Genomic DNA, 20401 nt, shown 5'->3' on the forward strand with positions numbered 1-20401 from the left:
ATGCCCAGTTTTCTCAAAACGCAACATAAATATTCCCCTCCTAGTGATTTGTCTGCAGTTTCATTATTCCAGCTGTCATAATTTGTATACTTAATTCAGTTTTACATGTATTATGTAAAAGATTCATTTTTTACTAGCTGAATATAAAATACTAGTGATCACTTTAAAAGAGCACAACATTCGCAAGCAATATCCCTAAATACCACTATAAATCTTTTATTCAAGAGGACCTCCATATCATGTTCACATATATGTGTTTGTTCTTGTATATTCAAGCTTTAAGTGAACAGCTATATCTGGAAAAATCGTTTATAAATGATAATATATTTAGGATAAAATATAAACACAAACAGCCACTTGGAGGGTTTGAACATTTGAACCAAGATCATAGTACGGTATTGTCCACGTGACATAGCTCGCGTGTTGCGTCACGAGCAGTATGCTGGACCAATATTTATTAAAAAACACCCATTGTAATATATCCGAAATATCAGTTAAAGGAAGTTGTGAATTCAAATGTAAGCGATATACAAATTTCAAGCTATTGTGGTTGATTTATCATCATAAATATCATCATCATCATCATCATCATCATCATCATCATCATCATCATCATCATCATCATCATCATCATCATCATCATCATCATCAATTCCTTGACCGGTTTGATCGTTGGGGGGGGGGGGATGAGGGACAACGATACAGAAATCCTCCTCAAGTCGGGTCAATTGTGTGCTGAGAGTAATTCATCCATAGGAAGGGATGTCCACTCCTTTTCATCATCCATTCAGCTTTTCTTCTGGCGGCCTCGACGTCGACCTCCCTCTAGCGTGAGAACAGTCTTGCACAGAGAGTCGTGCCTAGTGACGTGTCCAAACCAAACTAACTCTCGTCGTTTGACGGTTGCAAGTAGGGGCTCTTGTGGACCAATAAGTGTTGCATTAATGTTCCTGACGTACTCGTTGGTCTTTTGCTCCGTATAGGAGATGGGAAGCAGTCTACGGAGACATTTATGTTCAAATGCCTGTATCATGCGTTCTGTGTCCGTATGTAGCGTCCAGGTCTCGCAGCCGTAGAGTAGGATGGAGACTACAAGCGAATTGTTGCGCCTGTTGGTGGGGAAGCTGATGGCACTGCTTATCCACAACCTGCTCAGTCTGGCTATCGCTGCGGTCGCCATGGCAATTCTTATTCGGACCTCAGTGGTACTGGTACCATCCTTGGACAGCGTTGCGTTCTCGAAGCTGGTCACTTCTAGCTTCTCGTCGTTCATTGTGATGTCTGCCCTGGTGTTGGTCGCGCTGTTCACCATGATCTTCGACTTCTCCGTGCTGACCTCCATCCCGTAAACTCTTGCTCTTTCATGTAGTCTGTTGGTGAGATATTGAAGTTCACTGCAAGTGCCTTCCATGAGGTTAATGTCATCAGCGAATTTCAAGTTGGAGATGTGTCTTCCACCGATAGGGATAGAGGTGTGGTGGTCATGGAGAGTCTCGTGCATTATCTTCTCAAGGAAAAAGGTTGAACAGGATGGGAGAGGGAAGACATCACTGACAGTGACGGACGCCCACTAATCATGTTCTTCTCTTCTTTTCTTCTTCTTCTCTTCAAGAAGACCCCCTGCTGTCAGTTGAGATGTACTGCACTTCTGGCGTTTCCGTAGAGTTCGTTCTTGAATGACTTGCACCAGCCCTTCGTAAATGTTGAATCCTCTCATAACATGCCATAGGCCAACATGCCACATGCGGTCGAAAGCTTATGAAGTTGTGGACGAGGTCACGTCGGGGTTGCAGGTGTTTCTCAATTATGAGTATGCAGTAAAAGATATGTTTCACTGTGCTCCGCCCTGCTCTGAATCCAGCCTGCTCTTTGGCCAGCAGTTCCTCGGCCTTACTTTTCAATCGATCAATTAAAGGATGATGCGTAGCATGACTTTGCAGGGATAACTGATTATACTAATGATGCGGTAATTCTCGCACAACTTGAGGTTGTCCTTTGTCGGTAGGGGTATAACCAGTGACTGGGTCCACTCCTTGGATAACTTCTTCTCCTCCCAGACATTTTGGAATAGTGCTCCCGCTCAGGCGCCATAACCCAGGGGACGCAAGTTAGGTCTCCCGCTCAGGCACCATAATTCATGGGTCGCAGATTAGATCTCACGCTAAGGCCCCATAACCCAGGGGTCGCAGCTTAGATCTCCCGCTCATACGCCATAATCCGATGGTCTCAGCTTAGATCTCCCGCTCAGGCGCCTTAACTCATGGTCGCAGCTTAGATCTCCCGCTAAGGCGCCATAACTCATGGGTCGCAGGTTCGATATCCTACTCAGGCGCCATAACTCATGGATCGTAGCTTAGATCTCCCGCTCAGACGTCATAACTCATGGGTGGCAGCTTAGATCTCCCGCTCAGGCGCCCTAACTTAGGGTCGCAGCTTAGATCTCTCGCCCAGGCGTCATAATTATGGGTCGCAGCTTATATCTTCCGCTCGGTCGCCATTACCCAGGGGTCACAGCTTAGATCTCCCGCTCAGACGCCCTTACTCAGGGTCACAGCTTAGATCTCCCGCTCAGGGGCTATAACTCAGGAGTCGCAGCTAAGATCTCCGGCTCAGGCGCCCTAACTCATGGTCGCAGCATAGATCTCCCGCCCAGGCGCCATAACTCATAGGTCGCAGATTAGATCTCCCGTTCAGGCACCATAACTCATGGGTCGCAGCTTACATCTCCCGCTCAGGCGCCATATCTCAGTGGTCGCAGCTTAGATCTCCCACTCAGGCGCCATAACACACGGATCGCAGCTTTGATCTCCCGCACAGGCGCCCTAACTCAGGGTCGCAGCTTAGATCTCCCGCTCAGGCACCATAACTCATGGGTCGCAGGTTAGATCTCCCACTCAGGCGCCATAACTCAGGGTCGCAGCTTAGATCTCCCGCTCAGGCACCATAACTCATGGGTCGCAGGTTAGATCTCCCACTCAGGCGCCATAACTCAGGGTCGCAGTTTAGATCTCCCGCTCAGGCGCCCTAGGGTCGCACCTTGGATCTCCCGCTCAGGCACCATAACTCATAGGTCGCAGGTTAGATCTCCCGCTCAGGCCCCATAACTTATGGGTTGCAGCTTAGATCTCCCGCTAAGACGCCCTAACTCAGGGTCGCAAGTTAGATCTTCCGCTTAGGCGCCATAACCCAGGGGTCGCAGCTTCGATCTCCCGCTCAGGTGCCCTAACTCAGGGTCGCAGCTAAGGTCTCCCGCTCAGGCGCCATAACTCATGGGTCGCATGTTAGATCTCCCGTTCAGGCGCCATAACTCACGGGTCGAATGTTTGATATCCCGCTCAGGTGCCATAACTAATGGATCGCAGGTTAGATCTTCCGCTCAGGCGCCATAACTCAGGGGTCGCAGCTTAGATCTCCCGCTCAGGCGCCATAACTCAGGGGTCGCAGCTTCGATTTCCGGCTCAGGCGCCATAACTCAGGGTCGCAGCTCGATCTCCCGCTCAGGCGCCATAACTCAGGGATCGCAGCTTAGATCTCCCGCTCAGGCGCCATAATTCAGGGGTCGCAGCTTAGATTTCCGGCTCAGGCGCCATAACTCAGGGTCGCAGCTTCGATCTCCCACTCAGGCGCCATAACAGAGGGTTGCATATTAGATCTCCCGCTCAGGCACCATAACTCATGGGTCGCAGGCTAGATCTCCCGTTCAGGCACCATAACTCATGGGTCGCAAGCTAGATCTCCATTTCAGGCGCCATAACTCAGGGGTCGCAGGCTAGATCTCCCGCTCAGGCATCATAACTCATGGGCCGCAGGCTAGATCTCCCGCTCAGGCTCTATATTTCAGGGTCGCAGCTTAGATCTCCCGCGCAGGCGCCCTAAACCAGGGTCTCAACTGTTTTGCAGTTACGAATTACGCCTTTGATCCCATGCGGCTTGTAACAAAACGTATTAAATACAAAACCCAAGTATCAATATTTAAAAAATCTATTTGCAATATCTCACATCTGAAATTATGTATTTGGCGATATACACTTTGAGCGATGTCTATACATTCACTATTTGTTGAGCACTGAATACGATAGATGTGATGTTTGGATGGCACTCTACGTTATAAGATTTGACACAGGTCTTTTTTGAAAAATAAACTTTATTTTTAAATTGGGAGTTAAAATGAAACAAAACGAAGTTTAAAGGTCTCTGTCAAAGTCGACAACGTTTATACATTTCAAATTAGACTATTGAATAGCCAGCCATATTGACAGTAAGGTACTTTTTAAGTGAAAAGCTTAAAAGGGCTTAAAGTACATATATCTCACTTCAAAAAGTTTAAGATGTATTTGAATTTTAATTATGTCACCAAATGGACTTAGATCAGGATTTAAAACTCTGGGTTGCGTTCATGACAAATTACCTCGTTTTAAGTTTCCGTTAGGAAATAAATAAACCTTAAATAATTTGGAACTACGTGTACTAATATTCACAAATTTAAACAAATCTAGTTTTTAATTTTAGTTTTTATTTTGAACTTGTGTTTCTATCTGCTTTAACATATCTTCATCAGAAACACAAGTTTCAATCCCAACCCACAGTTAATTAGAGAAAGAAATGACGTTCAAACTGAGTGGAGATTGTCAAAATTAATGTCAATATTTGTTGTTCCGCTTGTTCGTGAATAAATTCTTAAAAATAAATAATTTAACATGTATTCGTATATCATAAAATTACAAAACATTCAATCCAAACAGCAACAAATTGTGTGTTATGCCGCGGCGGAATAAATTTATGAAAAAAAATGCGAAACCATACGTCATAGGCACGTGGTCAATCGAAAGCATAATGCAACCGCACCGTTTCTTCAAGCGGATAGAAAAAAGTGGCGTTTTACGATGATAAATAATTTCGGTGAATAAGATGATAAGAAAATGATATGCGTACAACATTACAGTAACGCAATTTTATTTGATTTCCGTGCATTATCAATTGTCTGCGAAAATCGCGAAAGAAAGTAGTACGTGTGCAGTGTAATGCAGGGAACATCCGCCATTCTGTTGCTAAATGGCAACAGAATATTGCTAAATGTCAATTCCACATATCAACAAAATGAAACCCCAGTTGTATCAGCAGTTGATCATCCTCATTATCTCTTAAATGTCAATTATTTAAGGCAAGTTACCGATTGCCATAAAGTCAGGGCATTTACGGTAGATACAGGACAAAGCTACTCGAGTTATTGTCGTAAGCTAACCAAAGTACCTTAACTAAAACTTTTTGAAGCTCGATGAGATGAAACAAAAACAAGTATCTACTATATCTATCCATGTTTAATAAAATTTAGAGATATAGATTGGGCATCATACAGTTCACTATTCAGATCGTCGCCATGCGCTACCACGAAGAAGCAAACACTTTGGCTCTAAAAGGCCAAATGAAAATCAAATATATTTTACGTTTACATGGAAAGTATGCAATTATTGTCAGTGTGTAGAATTACGGCTGAATTTCGGTAGGGTAAGTAAATCCAGTTCTTTAATTATTTAAAGGCATTTTTGAATTAAAATATCTTTTGATATATGCAGAGCAGGTATTACCATGTTTGTTAGAAAAATCCTGGTTATTATTATTCAGGATTTATTGAAATATGGCTATTTGAAGTCGATGATGCAGAGATTTGTCCCCTATTAAGCACTTTAGTTACAAATTTCTATAAAGGTATGCCAGTGAAAAAGTTTGTGCACCGGAAATGATATCAACCAATGCCCCCGAGTAACATATCCCCCAGGGTTTCTTAAAAAAATGTATTGGTGGAGAAATTCGACTTTACATTCAACATGTTGATGAACAAATTATATGACCCAGTGCAGTGCCAAAGATGTCAAGATATGACAGGAGTGTATTTCATTTATAAACTTAAAAGATAACTATTACAGCTGATTTATGCCCACGCTGATGCATTTTAGATCATGTTCATTGAACTTTTAGGTTTCATAATTATATCCGTTCTGAAGCTTAGTTAATTGCCAGCTTATTTGTATCTTTTGTTGTTTTTAATTGCTTGAAAATCATTGTAAATGTAAAGCAATTGATTCACACAGGTAAAAATATACGTCAGTTAGGCAATCTTAACCTTTATATTAATAGTTTCTGCCTATAGGTCCAATTATGGGTAGACTTTCATAAATCTAAACTAAATTTGGATCAATGATACATGACTTAAAGTTGACATCTTTGCAAACATCTCCGACAATTCACGTGTGTCAATGTCTGTTTATTTTCGTTCTCTTTGGTAATGATGGTATGCAAAATGTAAACATAAATTTTCACAACCCAATCCAAACCTTCTTCTTATGGGTTTTTGCATAGATAACACGCATATACAGGATACAACCATATTTATTATATATCTATATTTAATCATTTTATTCCGAAAATGTTCTGCGTTTTCCTTTCATTAGTAAATCTAGCGCTAGAATCCCTAAATAATGTCAAAATGTATAAACTTTCATAAGGTGTATTATCTATGAAAGTCAATGGGATATGAACAATTGAGGGAGTCCAGTGCAAGTGTTCAGGACATGTGTTTGTTTTCTACGTAAGAGTATCATTAACTCCAAAATTATTTCAAACAGGAACCAAAAAGTAAGTATGAAAAGTCTCAGTTTTTTTAGAAAACCTGGCGGATATGTTACTCGGGGACATTGGTTGACATCATTTTCGGTGCAAAAACGTTTTCACTGGCACATACCCGTAGCCAGGGGGGGGGGGGGGGGGGGGGGGGGGGAGGGTGTTGGGTGCGTTCGCACCCAATGTTTTTGACAAGAAAAAAATGTGTACTATAAGTTGCACCCAACTTTATTCGACGCAAAAATGGTTATTTATCTTTTTCCTGAATCAAGTGAGTTTTCGTATTCAAGCGTTACAATAATGTTGAATTCAATAGGCAACCGACAGGTCATAATATAATTAAATTTCTCTATGAAGTCATTTCCAAGATAGACCGTGATTTTTATTTACAATTTTTAACCGCAGAATTGCTGAAATCAATAAATGTTTTGACAGCAACATGTGAAAAGATTTATGCTGTTATAATGAATTTAAACCGTTATAAAGTTTGATCGGGTGGACGTTAATGGTTAATGTTCATTAATTGTGACGGATCTTGAGCATAATGGGCAAATACGTCCTTGTTTCAATGTCCTGGTATACACTGTTAAGGACTTTGAGACCAAAGGGCCAGTAGTTTGTGGTTATAGGGTCTTTATGAAGCCTTAAGTTTTATATGTTTCATAAATTCGTTTAGAAAACAGATAACTAATTTTTTTAAATCGCTGGCAAAAGTAAAAGTAACCAGTTATACCATTTTGTGTCCGTTTAGTATTCAGGGTGCAGAATAAGCCTGGATTTCAGGTATTTACACACGGGCTTTACAGAATGTAAACACACCGTTCAGAACTTTATTTTTCCAAATATGTCACGTTATTGAAATACATTTTCAAAAATCTTTAGTGCATAAAAGACAGTTTTTCTTGCAGTTTGTGCCGATCCTTGAGAATACGTCTGAAATCGGTGACAAAAATTCAATTTGCGTGAAGGATATTTGAGCAGTATAAATGAACTTTTTGAAAAAAAGAACACATGCTTATTATATAAAGTAATTCTGATGTATTTCACATTGACAAACGCAGCTTAAAAATCGTTATACACTAGTTGAAATTCTTAATAAAAATTGTTTTACAAAGTTATTTGGAAAAAAGCAGCACTTACCGGTGTGTTGACTTCACTTAACAAAGTCACGGGATCCTGCACCCTTGTATTGATGCAAATTAGAGATGGTCCAGTTTTGTTAAACAGTGTTTGTTGTACAATACACTATTAGCACGTTTAGAGCAATGCTAGGCCTCTGATAGAAGCAGACAAACAATTGTTTTGAAAAAAGTCAAATATTTTCTATTAATTTGCTTGACTAATGAATGGTAAAATTTTAGAATGGTAAAATACACTAATTTAATCAAGATTCCAATAAATAATGATATTATATATTGTTATTATTGTTGATTTTACTTTCAATAAATGTGAAACTGCATATGTAAACAAAGTGTGTGCGCGCATACTAGTGTCGGGTTAAACGCCGTATAATATAATGTATTTCCGGTCGATAAGGTGGTAAATGAAAAATGGTAATGGGAAATACATGTATGTAATATCATATACATGTCGATCAGTCACTGAATATGGTCAATGAAAGGGAAAATTCATACAAAAATGCTCTATAACTTCAGTCTCTAAATACAGATAAAAAGTCATCAGAGTGCAGTGTTTTACGTGTCATTTTCAAAATGTTTCTAGGTTGAGGACCTTCAAACCCCCTCCCGCACCTACCCCCTTCGCCACTTCGTTGCTCAATAACATTCGTTGATGGGAAAATTCGCACCCCCGTTTTCAAAACCCTGGCTACGGGCCTGTTGCATACCTTTATAGAAAGTTGTAAATAAAGTGCTAAATAGGGGACAAATCCCTGCATTGTCGACTTTAGATAGCCATATTTCAATAAATCCTGAATAATAATAACCAGGATTTTTCTAACATACATGATAATACCTCCTTTGCATATACCAAAAGATATTTTAATTTAAAAATGCCTTTAAACAATTATAGAACTGGATTTACTTACGGTACCCTGCCGAAATTCAGCAAAATTTATCGGAAACTTTTCCAAGCACGTCCAACTTTTCACATCATATCGTGTTTCCGGGGGTAACCAAGGTTTTTTTACAAAACAAAAATATTGTCTAATTCATTTTATATATGCATAAATAACAATAGTATTACACTTGGCAAAACTATTTGCACCTTTCGCTTTTTCGCTATCGTGTCTTTTAGATAGTGTTTAATCATTTTTGTCACGCCAGGATCGCTATTAAGCGTTGTTTTCGCCTTTGATCTCTTTAGAGTGTGTATTCGTCTCATAAGCGTTTATTTTGCCACTGTCTTCTCATGATTGTATGCATTCGTGTTTCACATAAATTTAAGTTCGATTATATCATTGTATTCTTGAGAAATCAGAGTGTTTTCCTCTCTCAAACGAATTTAATTACTGAGATTTTATGTTTTATCGGGTGAGGGTGTGACTTGGAGCATGCGACTTTTGACTGAAAAATTATTCTCGACGTATAGGAGGTTTTGGGGATTCCGATAATGACGTCACGTTTGCGCATGCTCAAATTTTGGCCGTCAAAACTGCGGCCATTCTGCTATTGTTTGCATGTGATGAACCGCATCGTGATAAGGTTACAATCATATTCGCGACCCTTATTCGCGACCCTTTTGAAGAACAAAAAATACTCAGAACTTGAAATTCTTTCAGATTAAATTGAATCCAATGAACGAACACAAATAAGGACGAAAACAAACAACAAATTAATTGAATTTATGTAATCAACATATAGAAACTGATTTGAACCTATTTGTGTGTAAAAACTTACCTTGTTGCAGATTAACTAAATCCTCTTGATAAATGTAAATGCTTTTATTTAATTGTTCACACCAGTTTTGACACTCTTTGTTTCAGCATTTATAACCCAGTGTTTAATTGCCCCTTGAATATATTTCCCGTGATTCCGGGTCCAGGGGTAATACATATACTTTAATGGTATTTAACATTTCAGTTATGTGTAGAGAATTTAAACCAAAACCCTATTTAGTATTATAGCAACAGTCTCCAATGCCTGTTTACCGGTCGTGTTGTCAATGATATGATTAATAAAACTTATACAATGCACAGAACCAGTACATTTTCGTCTTGGTAAAGTGTAGCCTGTGATATTTAGTTGTGTGTAACCTAGACTTTAGGAATTTATTCATACGCACAAAAATGTAGTTCATTGAAATATAGTTCTCAGAAAAAAGGCGGCAAAAATCGCTTACCACAGATTGTCATGGTACAGTTATCATTTCTTAAAGTCGAAAAATTTGTTTCAGAGCCAAAAATTCTCTACAGATTATACGTGGGGAATCTGAAGCCAAATTGTTCGGAACAATCACTGCGCAGTCTTTTCGCTCTACATGCTGTCGAGGTCGAAAGCATCTTAGTGAAAAGAAGCTACGCCTTCGTTGATTGTGTAGACCAAGCGAACGCAGACAGAGGCATTGATAAATTAAACGGTGAGAAAAAATGCCTAGTAAGTTCTACCTTGCATTTGAACACGTGAAGCTGAATATGTGAGATGCAAACAATAAATGAAGTCTTGCCGATTGTGTTCACGCCGGTTTCTAAATGAATCCAACATGGCGGCGCGCCTTTATCGTCACGTGGTTCGAAAGAGTGCACATGCCAATTTTATGGCAAATAAATAAATGGTTTGATAGCAATAACTTGCGCATTTTCGTAAAACTTTTAATACAGATTATCAATCGAAGGGATGATAAGTGAAACGAAACTGATCATGAAACCAGTCTGCAAAACTAACATTTGTCTTCATAGCCAATGACAATGACTCAATGTGGCTATGAAACTCACAGGCAGCAGTATCATAAATTTGCACCCACACACAGGACCCTACCCCCCCCCCCCCCCCCCCCGAGCTTACACCAGGGGTTCCAGATTGTTAAATGTATACCTATTGTGTATGGTTTAACTTTTCAACAACGAATTTTGACACAAAAACACAGTTTGAAAAAAGTACCCCTTGTATACTATAGGTATTATATATACACAAGGTATGAAACGCACTATATGCCTATTGATGAAAGATTGTGAAACACTGGACATTACTGTTTTCATCGAGAACACGCATGTTTCCATGCAGTTTCCGAACTTATGCACCTGGATTCATTAAAAGACATTAAAAAGAACGTGATTACATAAATGACAAATCTGTTAGGCTAATAACGTTAATATTCAATTAACTTCGACTTTCTCGCTACATGTCTGTGTTTTGTTGCCAATTTTTGTCGACCGAATGCTCGGTTGTACAACATTCATATCATTGGCCAACACAATGCTGGCAATTAGACTAACCAGATGAAGCGTTATAAATTTAAAAGGGTGTACATGTGTAGACGAAACACCGAGCGACATTTAGCGAGAAAGTTTGACTTTTCTTTTGGTTTAAACAAGTCCTATAACAGTCTTCGAAATTAGCTTTGAAAAGTTACATGCCAGTCGGGCCAGTTACTTAAGAATTTTTACATGCCCAACATATATTTTACATGCCCAAACTTTTATAACCAAAATTATAACAAATCACAACATTTTAACACTTACATGCTACACATAGTAAAGCAGAACATTTGTTTCAATAGTAGTGAATACAATTACATCTAATCAATCACTAGAATTAAGACGGTCGATCGTTACACCAGTGCTCTTGAAAAGAGCGTTCTATGGTGTTCTCGTACCATTTCTTGGCTTCCTTTTTCTCTAAATCATTGTCAATTTTCTATTTTGGAAGTGCTTTATCGGGCTTAGCCCCATCAACATACCTAAGATACTGCCTCTATGTCGACAATGACATTTGTTTACATTGACAAAAACGGAAGCGTATTACTTGATTGAAATGATCGATTAAAAAAGCATCTTCTCGATTAATGTCTAGAGAAACCGTCGATAAGAACCGAATGTGACCGAACTGCATCGGTCAAAAACAATAACGATGACGTGGGCAAGCAGGTGCGTGTTGTTAAACCAATCGAATTTCATTGTTTTACAACTTACGGCAAGGTGTTTGTTCGCCAAATTGAAAAATAGATCTGCAAATATCAAGAACCGCTTACGATTTTTTTTTATAAACTGTCAATTGGCTTCAATAATTTACATGCCCGGCTGGCCACAAACCTGAATTTTTGTATGTGCCCGGCAGTAATTTTACCCGCCAAGGGCGATCGGGCGTGTGCTAATTTCGAAGACTGCTATAAATTAATATGATGTATACTTTGCTCGTATGATTGCAGGTCTTCTTTGCGAGATTTCAGACAGAATGCAGGTTGAACCATCTGTAGGACGGAGGAGGTATATTTATATATTTGTACTGTTTGCTGATGTTCTTAACAGTGGTTTGTGGTTTTTAACCAGGTTTTCCGAAGGAAAAAACTGGTTATTAGATTGGCGAATGCGGGCGGGCTGGCTGGCTGGCGGGCTGGCGGAATAAGCTTGTCCGGGCCATAACTATGTCCTTCATTGTCAGATTTTAAAATCATTTGGCACATTTGTTCACCATCATTGGACGGTGTGTCGCGCGAAATAATTACGTCGATATCTCCAAGGTCAAGGTCACACTTTGAGTTCAAAGGTCAAAAATGGCCATAAATGAGCTTGTCCGAGCCATAACTATGTCGTTCATCGTCAGATTTTAAAATCATTTGGCACATTTGTTCACCATCATTGGACGGTGTGTCGCGCGAAATAATTACGTCGATATCTCCAAGGTCAAGGTCACACTTTGAGTTCAAAGGTCAAAAATGGCCATAAATGAGCTTGTCCTGGCCATAACTATGTCATTCATTGTGAGATTTTAAAATCATTTGGCACATTTGTTCACCATCATGGGACGGTGTGTCCCACGAAAGAATCACGTCAATATCTCCAATGTCAAGGTCGCCACGACTTAAAATAGATTAAAAAAAAAAAAAACTTACAAAGGGGGTTAATTTTTTTTGGTCATTTCAAAAGTTCAGTTTGAGTTTTCTTCCTTTATCAGATTTTTTTTTCACAATGAAAACCTGGTTTTGTGACAATTTTGTCCCTTGTTAAATCTGTCTGATTGAATTGAAACAAATTAAATTATGTTTTATTTTAATGTTTTTAACCAGTTCTTCCGAAGGAAAAAACTGGTTATTAAATTGGCGAATGTCGGCTGGCGGAGCAGGCTTGTCCGGGCCATAACTTTGTCAATCATTGTGAGATTTGAAAATCATTTGGCACATTTGTTCACCATCATTAGACGGTGTGTCGAGCGAAAGAATTACGTCTATATCTCCAAGGTCAAGGTCCCACTTTGAGTTAAAAGGTCAAAAATGGCCATAAATGAGCTTGTCGGGGCCATAACTAAACTATGTCATTTATTGTGAGATTTTAAAATCATTTGGCACATTTGTTCACCATCATTAGACGGTGTGTCGCACGAAAGAATTGCGTCAATATCTCCAAGGTCAAGGTCGCCACGACTAAAAATAGATTTATTTTGAAACAAAGGGGGTTAATTTTAAACAATCAGTTCAGCTTGAGTTGTCTCCTTTTTAAAAAGTTTATCAGACGTTTTATGCCCCCCTCCGAAGAAGAGGGGGTATATTGTTTTGCACATGTCGGTCGGTTGGTCCGTCCACCAGATTATTTCCGGATGATAACTCAAGAACACTTAGGCCTAGCATCATGAAACTTCAGAGGTACATTGATCATGACTGGCAGGTGACCCCTATTGATTTTCAGGTCAGTATGTCAAAGGTCAAGGTTACAGTGACTCGGAAATAGTAAAATGGTTTCCGGATGATAACTCGAGAATGCTTAGGCCTAGGATCATGAAACTTCATAGGTACATTGATTATGACTGGCAGATGACCCCTATTGATTTTAGGTCACTAGGTCAAAGGTCAAGGTCACAGTGACTCGAAATAGTAAAATGGTTTCCGGATGATAACTCAAGAATGCTTATGCCTAGGATCATGAAACTTCATAGGTACATTGATCATGACTGGCAGATGACCCCTATTGATTTTCAGGTCACTAGGTCAAGGTCACAATGACTCTAAATAGTAAAATGGTTTCCGGATAAAAAACTTAAATCTTGGTTAAAGTTTCGGTCCGTCCACCAGATGGTTTCCGGATGATAACTCAAGAACGCTTAGGCCTAGGATCATAAAATTTCATAGGTACATTGATCATGACTGGCAGATGACCCTATTGATTTTCAGGTCACTAGGTCAAAGGTCAAGGTCTCAGTGACTCGAAACAGTAAAATGGTTTCAGGATGATAACTCAAGAATGCTTACGCCTAAGATCATGAAACTTTATAGATACATTGATCATGACTGGCAGATGACCACTATTGATTTTCAGGTCACTAGGTCAAAAGTCAAGGCCACAGTGACAAAAAACCTATTCACACAATGACTGTCACTACAACTGACAGCCCATATGCAGCGATTTTCCTCCTTCTTTATAAAGTACCGGTAAACGGTACTTTCCCAATCGAACGAAAATTCCCAAATTCCCAAAACGGTACTTTCCCAATCGAGCGAAAATTCCCAAATTCCCAATCGGCATCTGGAAAAATCCCAATCAGCGTCCGAATTTTTTCTCAAAACGATAGAAAGTTTCGTAAAAAAAACAACTTTCGGCGAGCGAACAAAGAAAATCGTATAGTTGTGTGTAACCACGCGCTCGATTAATTTCGGGTTTTATTATTCAGCGCATTCAATCAATAGAGTTGTTACTGTTTCCGGTTCTTTTGCCAGGCAGCCAGCGTACTGTTTTACGTCGGTTTGTAACCTTATCGTAGTTTGAAATGAGTCATAATAGCAAATATTATGCAAAAAAAACAATCGGAACCATCTATCACAGGACACATTGACAGCAATAATGATGCTGTGCAGGGAGGGATGCAAGCAACTGAGTGATGATCAAACATCAAAGATTGTTGAAATTTTCACAAAAATGAAAGAGAAAGACATTGCTTTAAAAGAGATTAAAACAACTAGTAATTGATTTGGTGTGTTCTTTATAATATTTTGTTATTTATATAAACTTTATAACTTAATGGTCATTAAGGCATGCCTGCAAATGATTATTTAAATGGATATGTTCAATTAAGTATGAACTGTATGATGTATTCAATAAGACCCAAACTTCACGACGTGATTTTCCCAATTTCAGGATTTCACGACTCGATTTTTCCCAATTTTGAGGTTTTCACGACTCAATTTTTCCCAATCGGACCGGTACAGGTACTTTTCCCAATTGGACAAGGAAAATCGCTGATATGGGGGCATGCATGTTTTACAAACAGCCCTTGTTAATAATTGATAACCTGGTTTTGTGACAATTTTGTCCCTTGTTAAAGTATTTTAAAATTAAAATTATGTGTCAAATGACAAATGTTGAAGGTAATAATGTAACAATATTGCATACAAATTAATGACTTAAACTTTAAGTTCATGTGTCTTATAGTTTAACTATATACTGGTACTAAAAAATAAAAGAGTAAGTTACCCTTTTTTAGAGAAACACATTATTTTAAATTGCTGACTGGTACTGTGAATAATTGAAATCCTCAAGCATGCCTTCCAATAGCTTCAGCAGTCTAAATGTTAACCCACTTGTCCAAAACTAGGGGCAAGTAAAATGAAAGTCCCGCCAAGTACCATACTTTGAATTATTATACTCTTGACAAGTGGCAAAATTTAAACTTGTTCATTAATAATTATTTATAATTATAGGTATACTACATAGTGTGCTAATGTGGGCAAGTGAAAAGTAAGGTTCACAGTTGAAGACTCGGCTTATACCATGCATGTTTAAGAATGAGTAAAATTTATATAGAATGCATACATGTAATAATATACAGAACCCACTGCTTTCAACAAAATTTGAGCACAATAATATTCAATTCACAATTTGTAGCAAGGCATTTGAATTATGATTTTCACCATAGTAGAAATTAAAAATGTAAACATGTTTATCTAAAAAAATAATGTACTGTTTGTTTTTAAATTCCCCATCTGTTGTTCCCCACCGCTTTCCCTCCAAGGTGACAAAAACATGGGTTGCCTTGATTGAGGTTGTTATGCCCAGTCACAAAAAAATGGAGTGCCTTGATTGAGCCCAGTGAAAAAAACATGGGTGCCTTGATTGAGCAGGGCCAAAACACCAACTTTGGGCAAAGGGCCACAGCCTTTTTTTCGGGGAAAAAAAGACACAATATTCTGGCTTTGGGGAATGAAAATGCTGAGGTAGATTGGAAATTTAGAGAAAAATGCATAATATTTAAGAAATTTCTGTAAGGAAAAGGGCCTTTTTGGTTAAGGGGAAGGAATAGAGGCCCCTGCGTAAGTTTGTTTTGGCCCTGTTGAGGTTGTTAAGCCCAGACCTCTCATGACCTGCTTCCTAACCTTGTTACAGGCGCTCCAACAAGATACAGATCAGGAATTTCCCCAACCATATTGGGGTGGAAGAATTAGAGGAGTTGGTCAGTAACTATGGAGCAGTGCAGAAATGTGAACTGGGTAAGGACCAATGTAGCTTAAACATTTAACTATGGAACCATGCAGAAATGTGAACTGGGTAAGGATCAATGTAGCTTAAACATCTAACTATGGAACAATGCAGAAGCTGAGTTGTAGCAGTGAACTGACCTGTAGCTACTTCTGGAGTGTCAATGATTGAGTTTATCTAATATTTATACCAGCATATCATTGGTATATTAAAGCATGATGCATGATCCAGTTAATACTGCCCTGACTTTGACAATAAATATTAATGCTATTTCAGTCTTTAAGGTAGGGCATATCATAAACAGTACTTTTGATGTTCACCCTGAACAAAGTTTATCATGGTTAATTATTAACCTTCCATCCGTCAGAAGAGGAAAAAAATGGAAAACAATATTAAATGGGAATTGCGTGGCCTAATGTTATTTGAAAAATAAAAAAAGCTGATGTTCATTTTAATTTTTTCTGCTCCGTCAAATTGTCTGTAAAACTTATTACTTCAAGAAGTATGCAAATTATGAGACATTTGTGAACTTTCATTTCAGTGGGTGCAGAGGGTCTTGTGTATGTGACATTTGACAGTCCAGATTCTGCTCAGTCGTAAGTAGTCAAGTACAGAGTGATTTCATAGGGCTAATCCTTTATCAGTCAGTACTTTTGTAAAATTACATTTTGAAACATTTAATCTGATATATAAAGTAATTATGTTTATGAAGTATTTCTTAGTACAGTCTAAACGGCCACCTGAAATTAATGGTCACCTGCAGACAACGGTCAGTCTGGAATCCCCCCAACGAAAACACTATATTACACTTGAAAATAGCGGCCAACTGTCCATAACGGCCAACGGCCACTATATTCCACTCCGAAATTCATAATTGAACTGAAATCGTCGGTAGTCTCAAGTCGCGAAAATTAAACAGACCGCACATCATTTGTCCTTCTATTTTGCGGTTAAAGCGTCTGATAGCGGTAATTGCCTTTGATACAGGGTTGGCACCAATCGACCGTCCCCGGTTTTAACCGGATGTTTTTACCGGCTAAAACCGCCCCGGTCAATACTCCCAAAGTGTTCATTACTGGTCAATACTAGTGGATTGAACTTTACCCCCAATTTTGATTAATATTCCATTCTTAATTAAACAATATTGATAATATAAATTAAATAGACATGTTGCCAAAAATGTCTTAAGCTAATAATACCCACTATGTTATACCTGTTCATGCAATTTGTAGGCAAATCTCTAAAAAATTTGCAAATTAGTCGAAGTTAGTCATTGGATTTTTCTGGTCGATTTTTTTTTTTTGTCAAATCTATTAATGAATTATGAATGCTCGGAAATTTTGTGCTTGATTCAACAAGAACCTGTCCCTGAACCATGCCCCACTGTCTCCTCAGTCTTCTCACCTATACAGGTTAGGGCTCCCAAAACTGATAATAGGGCCTTAAATGGCACCTTTTTGACACAACCCTTACTTGTCACGTTTTCTTGCCTGAAGTACTTTTTAAACAAAATAGTGAAAAAATATTTTATTTTCCATTGACGTAAAAATAAAAAACATAATAAGAAATAATTATTAAAAGAAAGAAATAATTGAAAAGAAGAGTCTAGAGTAGACCCACAATTGGTAAACATTATTTGTTGGCAAAATCAAGAACTTTGATTGCTTATTCATTTGAAGACCACTTGAACTTTAAATTATGAAAACCCTCTTACTACAGAAAGTAGACAAATTAGAAGTAACTATTAAATTAATAGCAAGTTATCTCCTTTTGTGTGAGTGAAATGAAATAGCCTAAGTGCATTTATGCTTCATTGTCACTATCAGAGACATAACACTGCATGGATTTTATTACCAATTATGGCTTAGGGGCCAGATTTATGACCCTAGAAACCCCAAGAGTTCTGTTTGTTCATCTCTTATCACATAGATATATCAATAGATCAGTGAAATACTATGGTAACTACAATAGTAATAATACTTTAGTAACAGATGTGATATACTGAGATAAAGATATTGCCTTAAGTTCTTTTGTTTTGAGGCCGTTTCCATAAATAATAAAGAAGTAATTTTTTACAGCTTTAAAGATTTTTTTACAAAAAATAACTAAAAAAAAGTTTATCAATTACAGAATAATGATTGATTTAATATAGAAAAGCTTAAATTCTTCCTTTGTCATGTTTAAATGCTACAATTTTCAATCGACCAGTATTGACCAGAAATGACCAGTATTGACCGGTTTTAAACGGGTATTGACCGCCGGCCTGGTCAATACTTAATTGACCGGTCAATATGCCAACCCTGCTTTGATATAACAAAGGCGGTCCGCTGCATGTAAACAAATAATGTGTTGAGAAGGTTTGTTTTCCGGGGATAATTGTCGGGGTGTCTTCAAAAGAAAATGTCAGCGTTTGTGACACGTTTAAAGTAATCATCGCTAATTAAATGACTGCTAATAAGTACTCTGCACTTCCACCATCCAGCACTGTCTGCTCCATCAGCAGAACATGCCAGTACATCGATCACTTTAAGAACGTTGCTTTGTCAAAGAATAACCAGGTAATGCTTGACTCCGTCATGAAATTTCAAGACGATTTCTTTGTGCACCGGGTCAAGTGTTTTAGTATTCAAAAAAAGATTAGCGAGTTTTTTAGCGTGGAGTGAATTGTTTTGATTGTTGCGAGTGATGATGGTTGTAGTGTTTTGAAGTTTTTTGCGTGATAAGTTATCTTGTTTATTCTGCATGATGTGCTATGTTTTTTCGTTATTAAGAATGAATGAATGTTTGTATTTTGAATGAGGTTGTTGAATAATAATGCTGTTTGTGTGATGTTTGCGAACGAATAAATAAAAAAAAAAAATTGCGTCATTTTCTTTGAATGAGAACGGAACAGTTAGACCGTATTGTCGGTTTATGACAGCGAATCCGCTTTTTAGACTTGTACGGACGTGACGTCAATGGCACGTGACAAGCTTTATTTACTGAATGAAAGAGATGCATGAGTAAACAATTATACTAGCGTTGATAAAGTCATTGCTTTAGTTTAACAATATGAAATTAAATCAATCTATAAGATATTAGTCTGTATTATTCAATGTAAGTAAATTCTGTTATTATGCTTAGGTAACGGCAATGAGCATTTGTTTTACACTGTATGCAAACAACTGGCTGGGGTAACGACTTAGCAATACTACCAACTGACCAACCATCTTAAAATTATGATCCGAATCCAACAGTCACCTGTGGACAACGGTCACTTTGGTCATTTCTCTTGACTGACCGCTGAAATCAGGTTTGACTGTATATTCAGTGATTTCAACTGCCCCCCATCCCCACCCCCCCTACTCAACCAAAAACACACGATAACAAAAAACCAACAAAAATATGACCAGAAACGCAATTACATCTGAATAGTTGTTAACATACATTTTCTTTCATCTTGTTTCAGTGCTGTTCAAAGTTTGAATGACATTGATTTCCAAGGGTCATCTATAAAGGTAAGACAGATTATGTTGCCAAAATATGTTATAACATTTCACCATTGCTTTTGATGGATTAAAACAAATATGTGCACATAGAATCATTTGATGTTTAAACAAGTTTTGATTATAATGTATTTCAAACCTGGCAAACCTGACAGTATATTGGAATTTGGGCCTCTAATAGCTATGTGACTACCTGACCTTGTTGCCAATAAAAGTTCATGGACTTGTGCCAAGACTGGTTTTCACACACAAGCCAATCTGTGCACACATGGTTCATACTGTGCTTGTTTTCCAGGTTGACTTTGCCAGCAACAAGATCCAGCGACGGCCCCGCCCAAACAACCAGGAGGGACCGATGCCCGAACGTCGGGACAACCGACAGCAGATGGGAGGACCCAGGGGACACCCCTTGGGGCAGGACAACAGGGTGCAGGAGCTACCTCTCAGGTGAGCTGTTGGTTGCCTTGGTGATGTCTGATTGTTTGTGTGGTGGGTCATCATCACACAAGCTTGTTACTACTCTAGGAGCCACATTTCTCTTCCAATCTTGGACCTTGAATCAATGAACATTGGTCATAAGGTTTATCTGGACATTATATATAGGCCCAGGGGTGGCGAAATCTAAAAAAACTATACTTGTCCACGGACAACCATTTAGGAAATATAACTTGTCCGTTGCTGAACTACACTTGTCCATTAATGTTTATATAAATTATAA

General features: G+C 38.5%; 1 protein-coding gene across 3 annotated transcripts in view; it reads left to right on the plus strand.

Annotated features, from left to right (window-relative positions):
- Positions 1-20401, plus strand: part of LOC127854992 (insulin-like growth factor 2 mRNA-binding protein 3) — a 63795-nt gene that overhangs the window by 2649 nt on the left and 40745 nt on the right. Inside the window, exons 2-7 of one of the 3 annotated variants that reach the window (XM_052390218.1) lie at positions 9973-10155; positions 11944-12001; positions 16106-16209; positions 16740-16794; positions 19647-19695; positions 19979-20130. In XM_052390218.1, the coding sequence (XP_052246178.1) occupies positions 9973-10155; positions 11944-12001; positions 16106-16209; positions 16740-16794; positions 19647-19695; positions 19979-20130 (601 nt within the window). Of the gene's footprint in view, positions 1-9882; positions 10156-11943; positions 12002-16105; positions 16210-16739; positions 16795-19646; positions 19696-19978; positions 20131-20401 lie in introns of those variants that run through there. The other 2 variants (XM_052390216.1, XM_052390217.1) reach the window with 2 other exon arrangements.

The sequence above is a fragment of the Dreissena polymorpha genome, chromosome 13, assembly GCF_020536995.1.
Source record: "Dreissena polymorpha isolate Duluth1 chromosome 13, UMN_Dpol_1.0, whole genome shotgun sequence".
NCBI lineage: Eukaryota > Metazoa > Mollusca > Bivalvia > Myida > Dreissenidae > Dreissena > Dreissena polymorpha.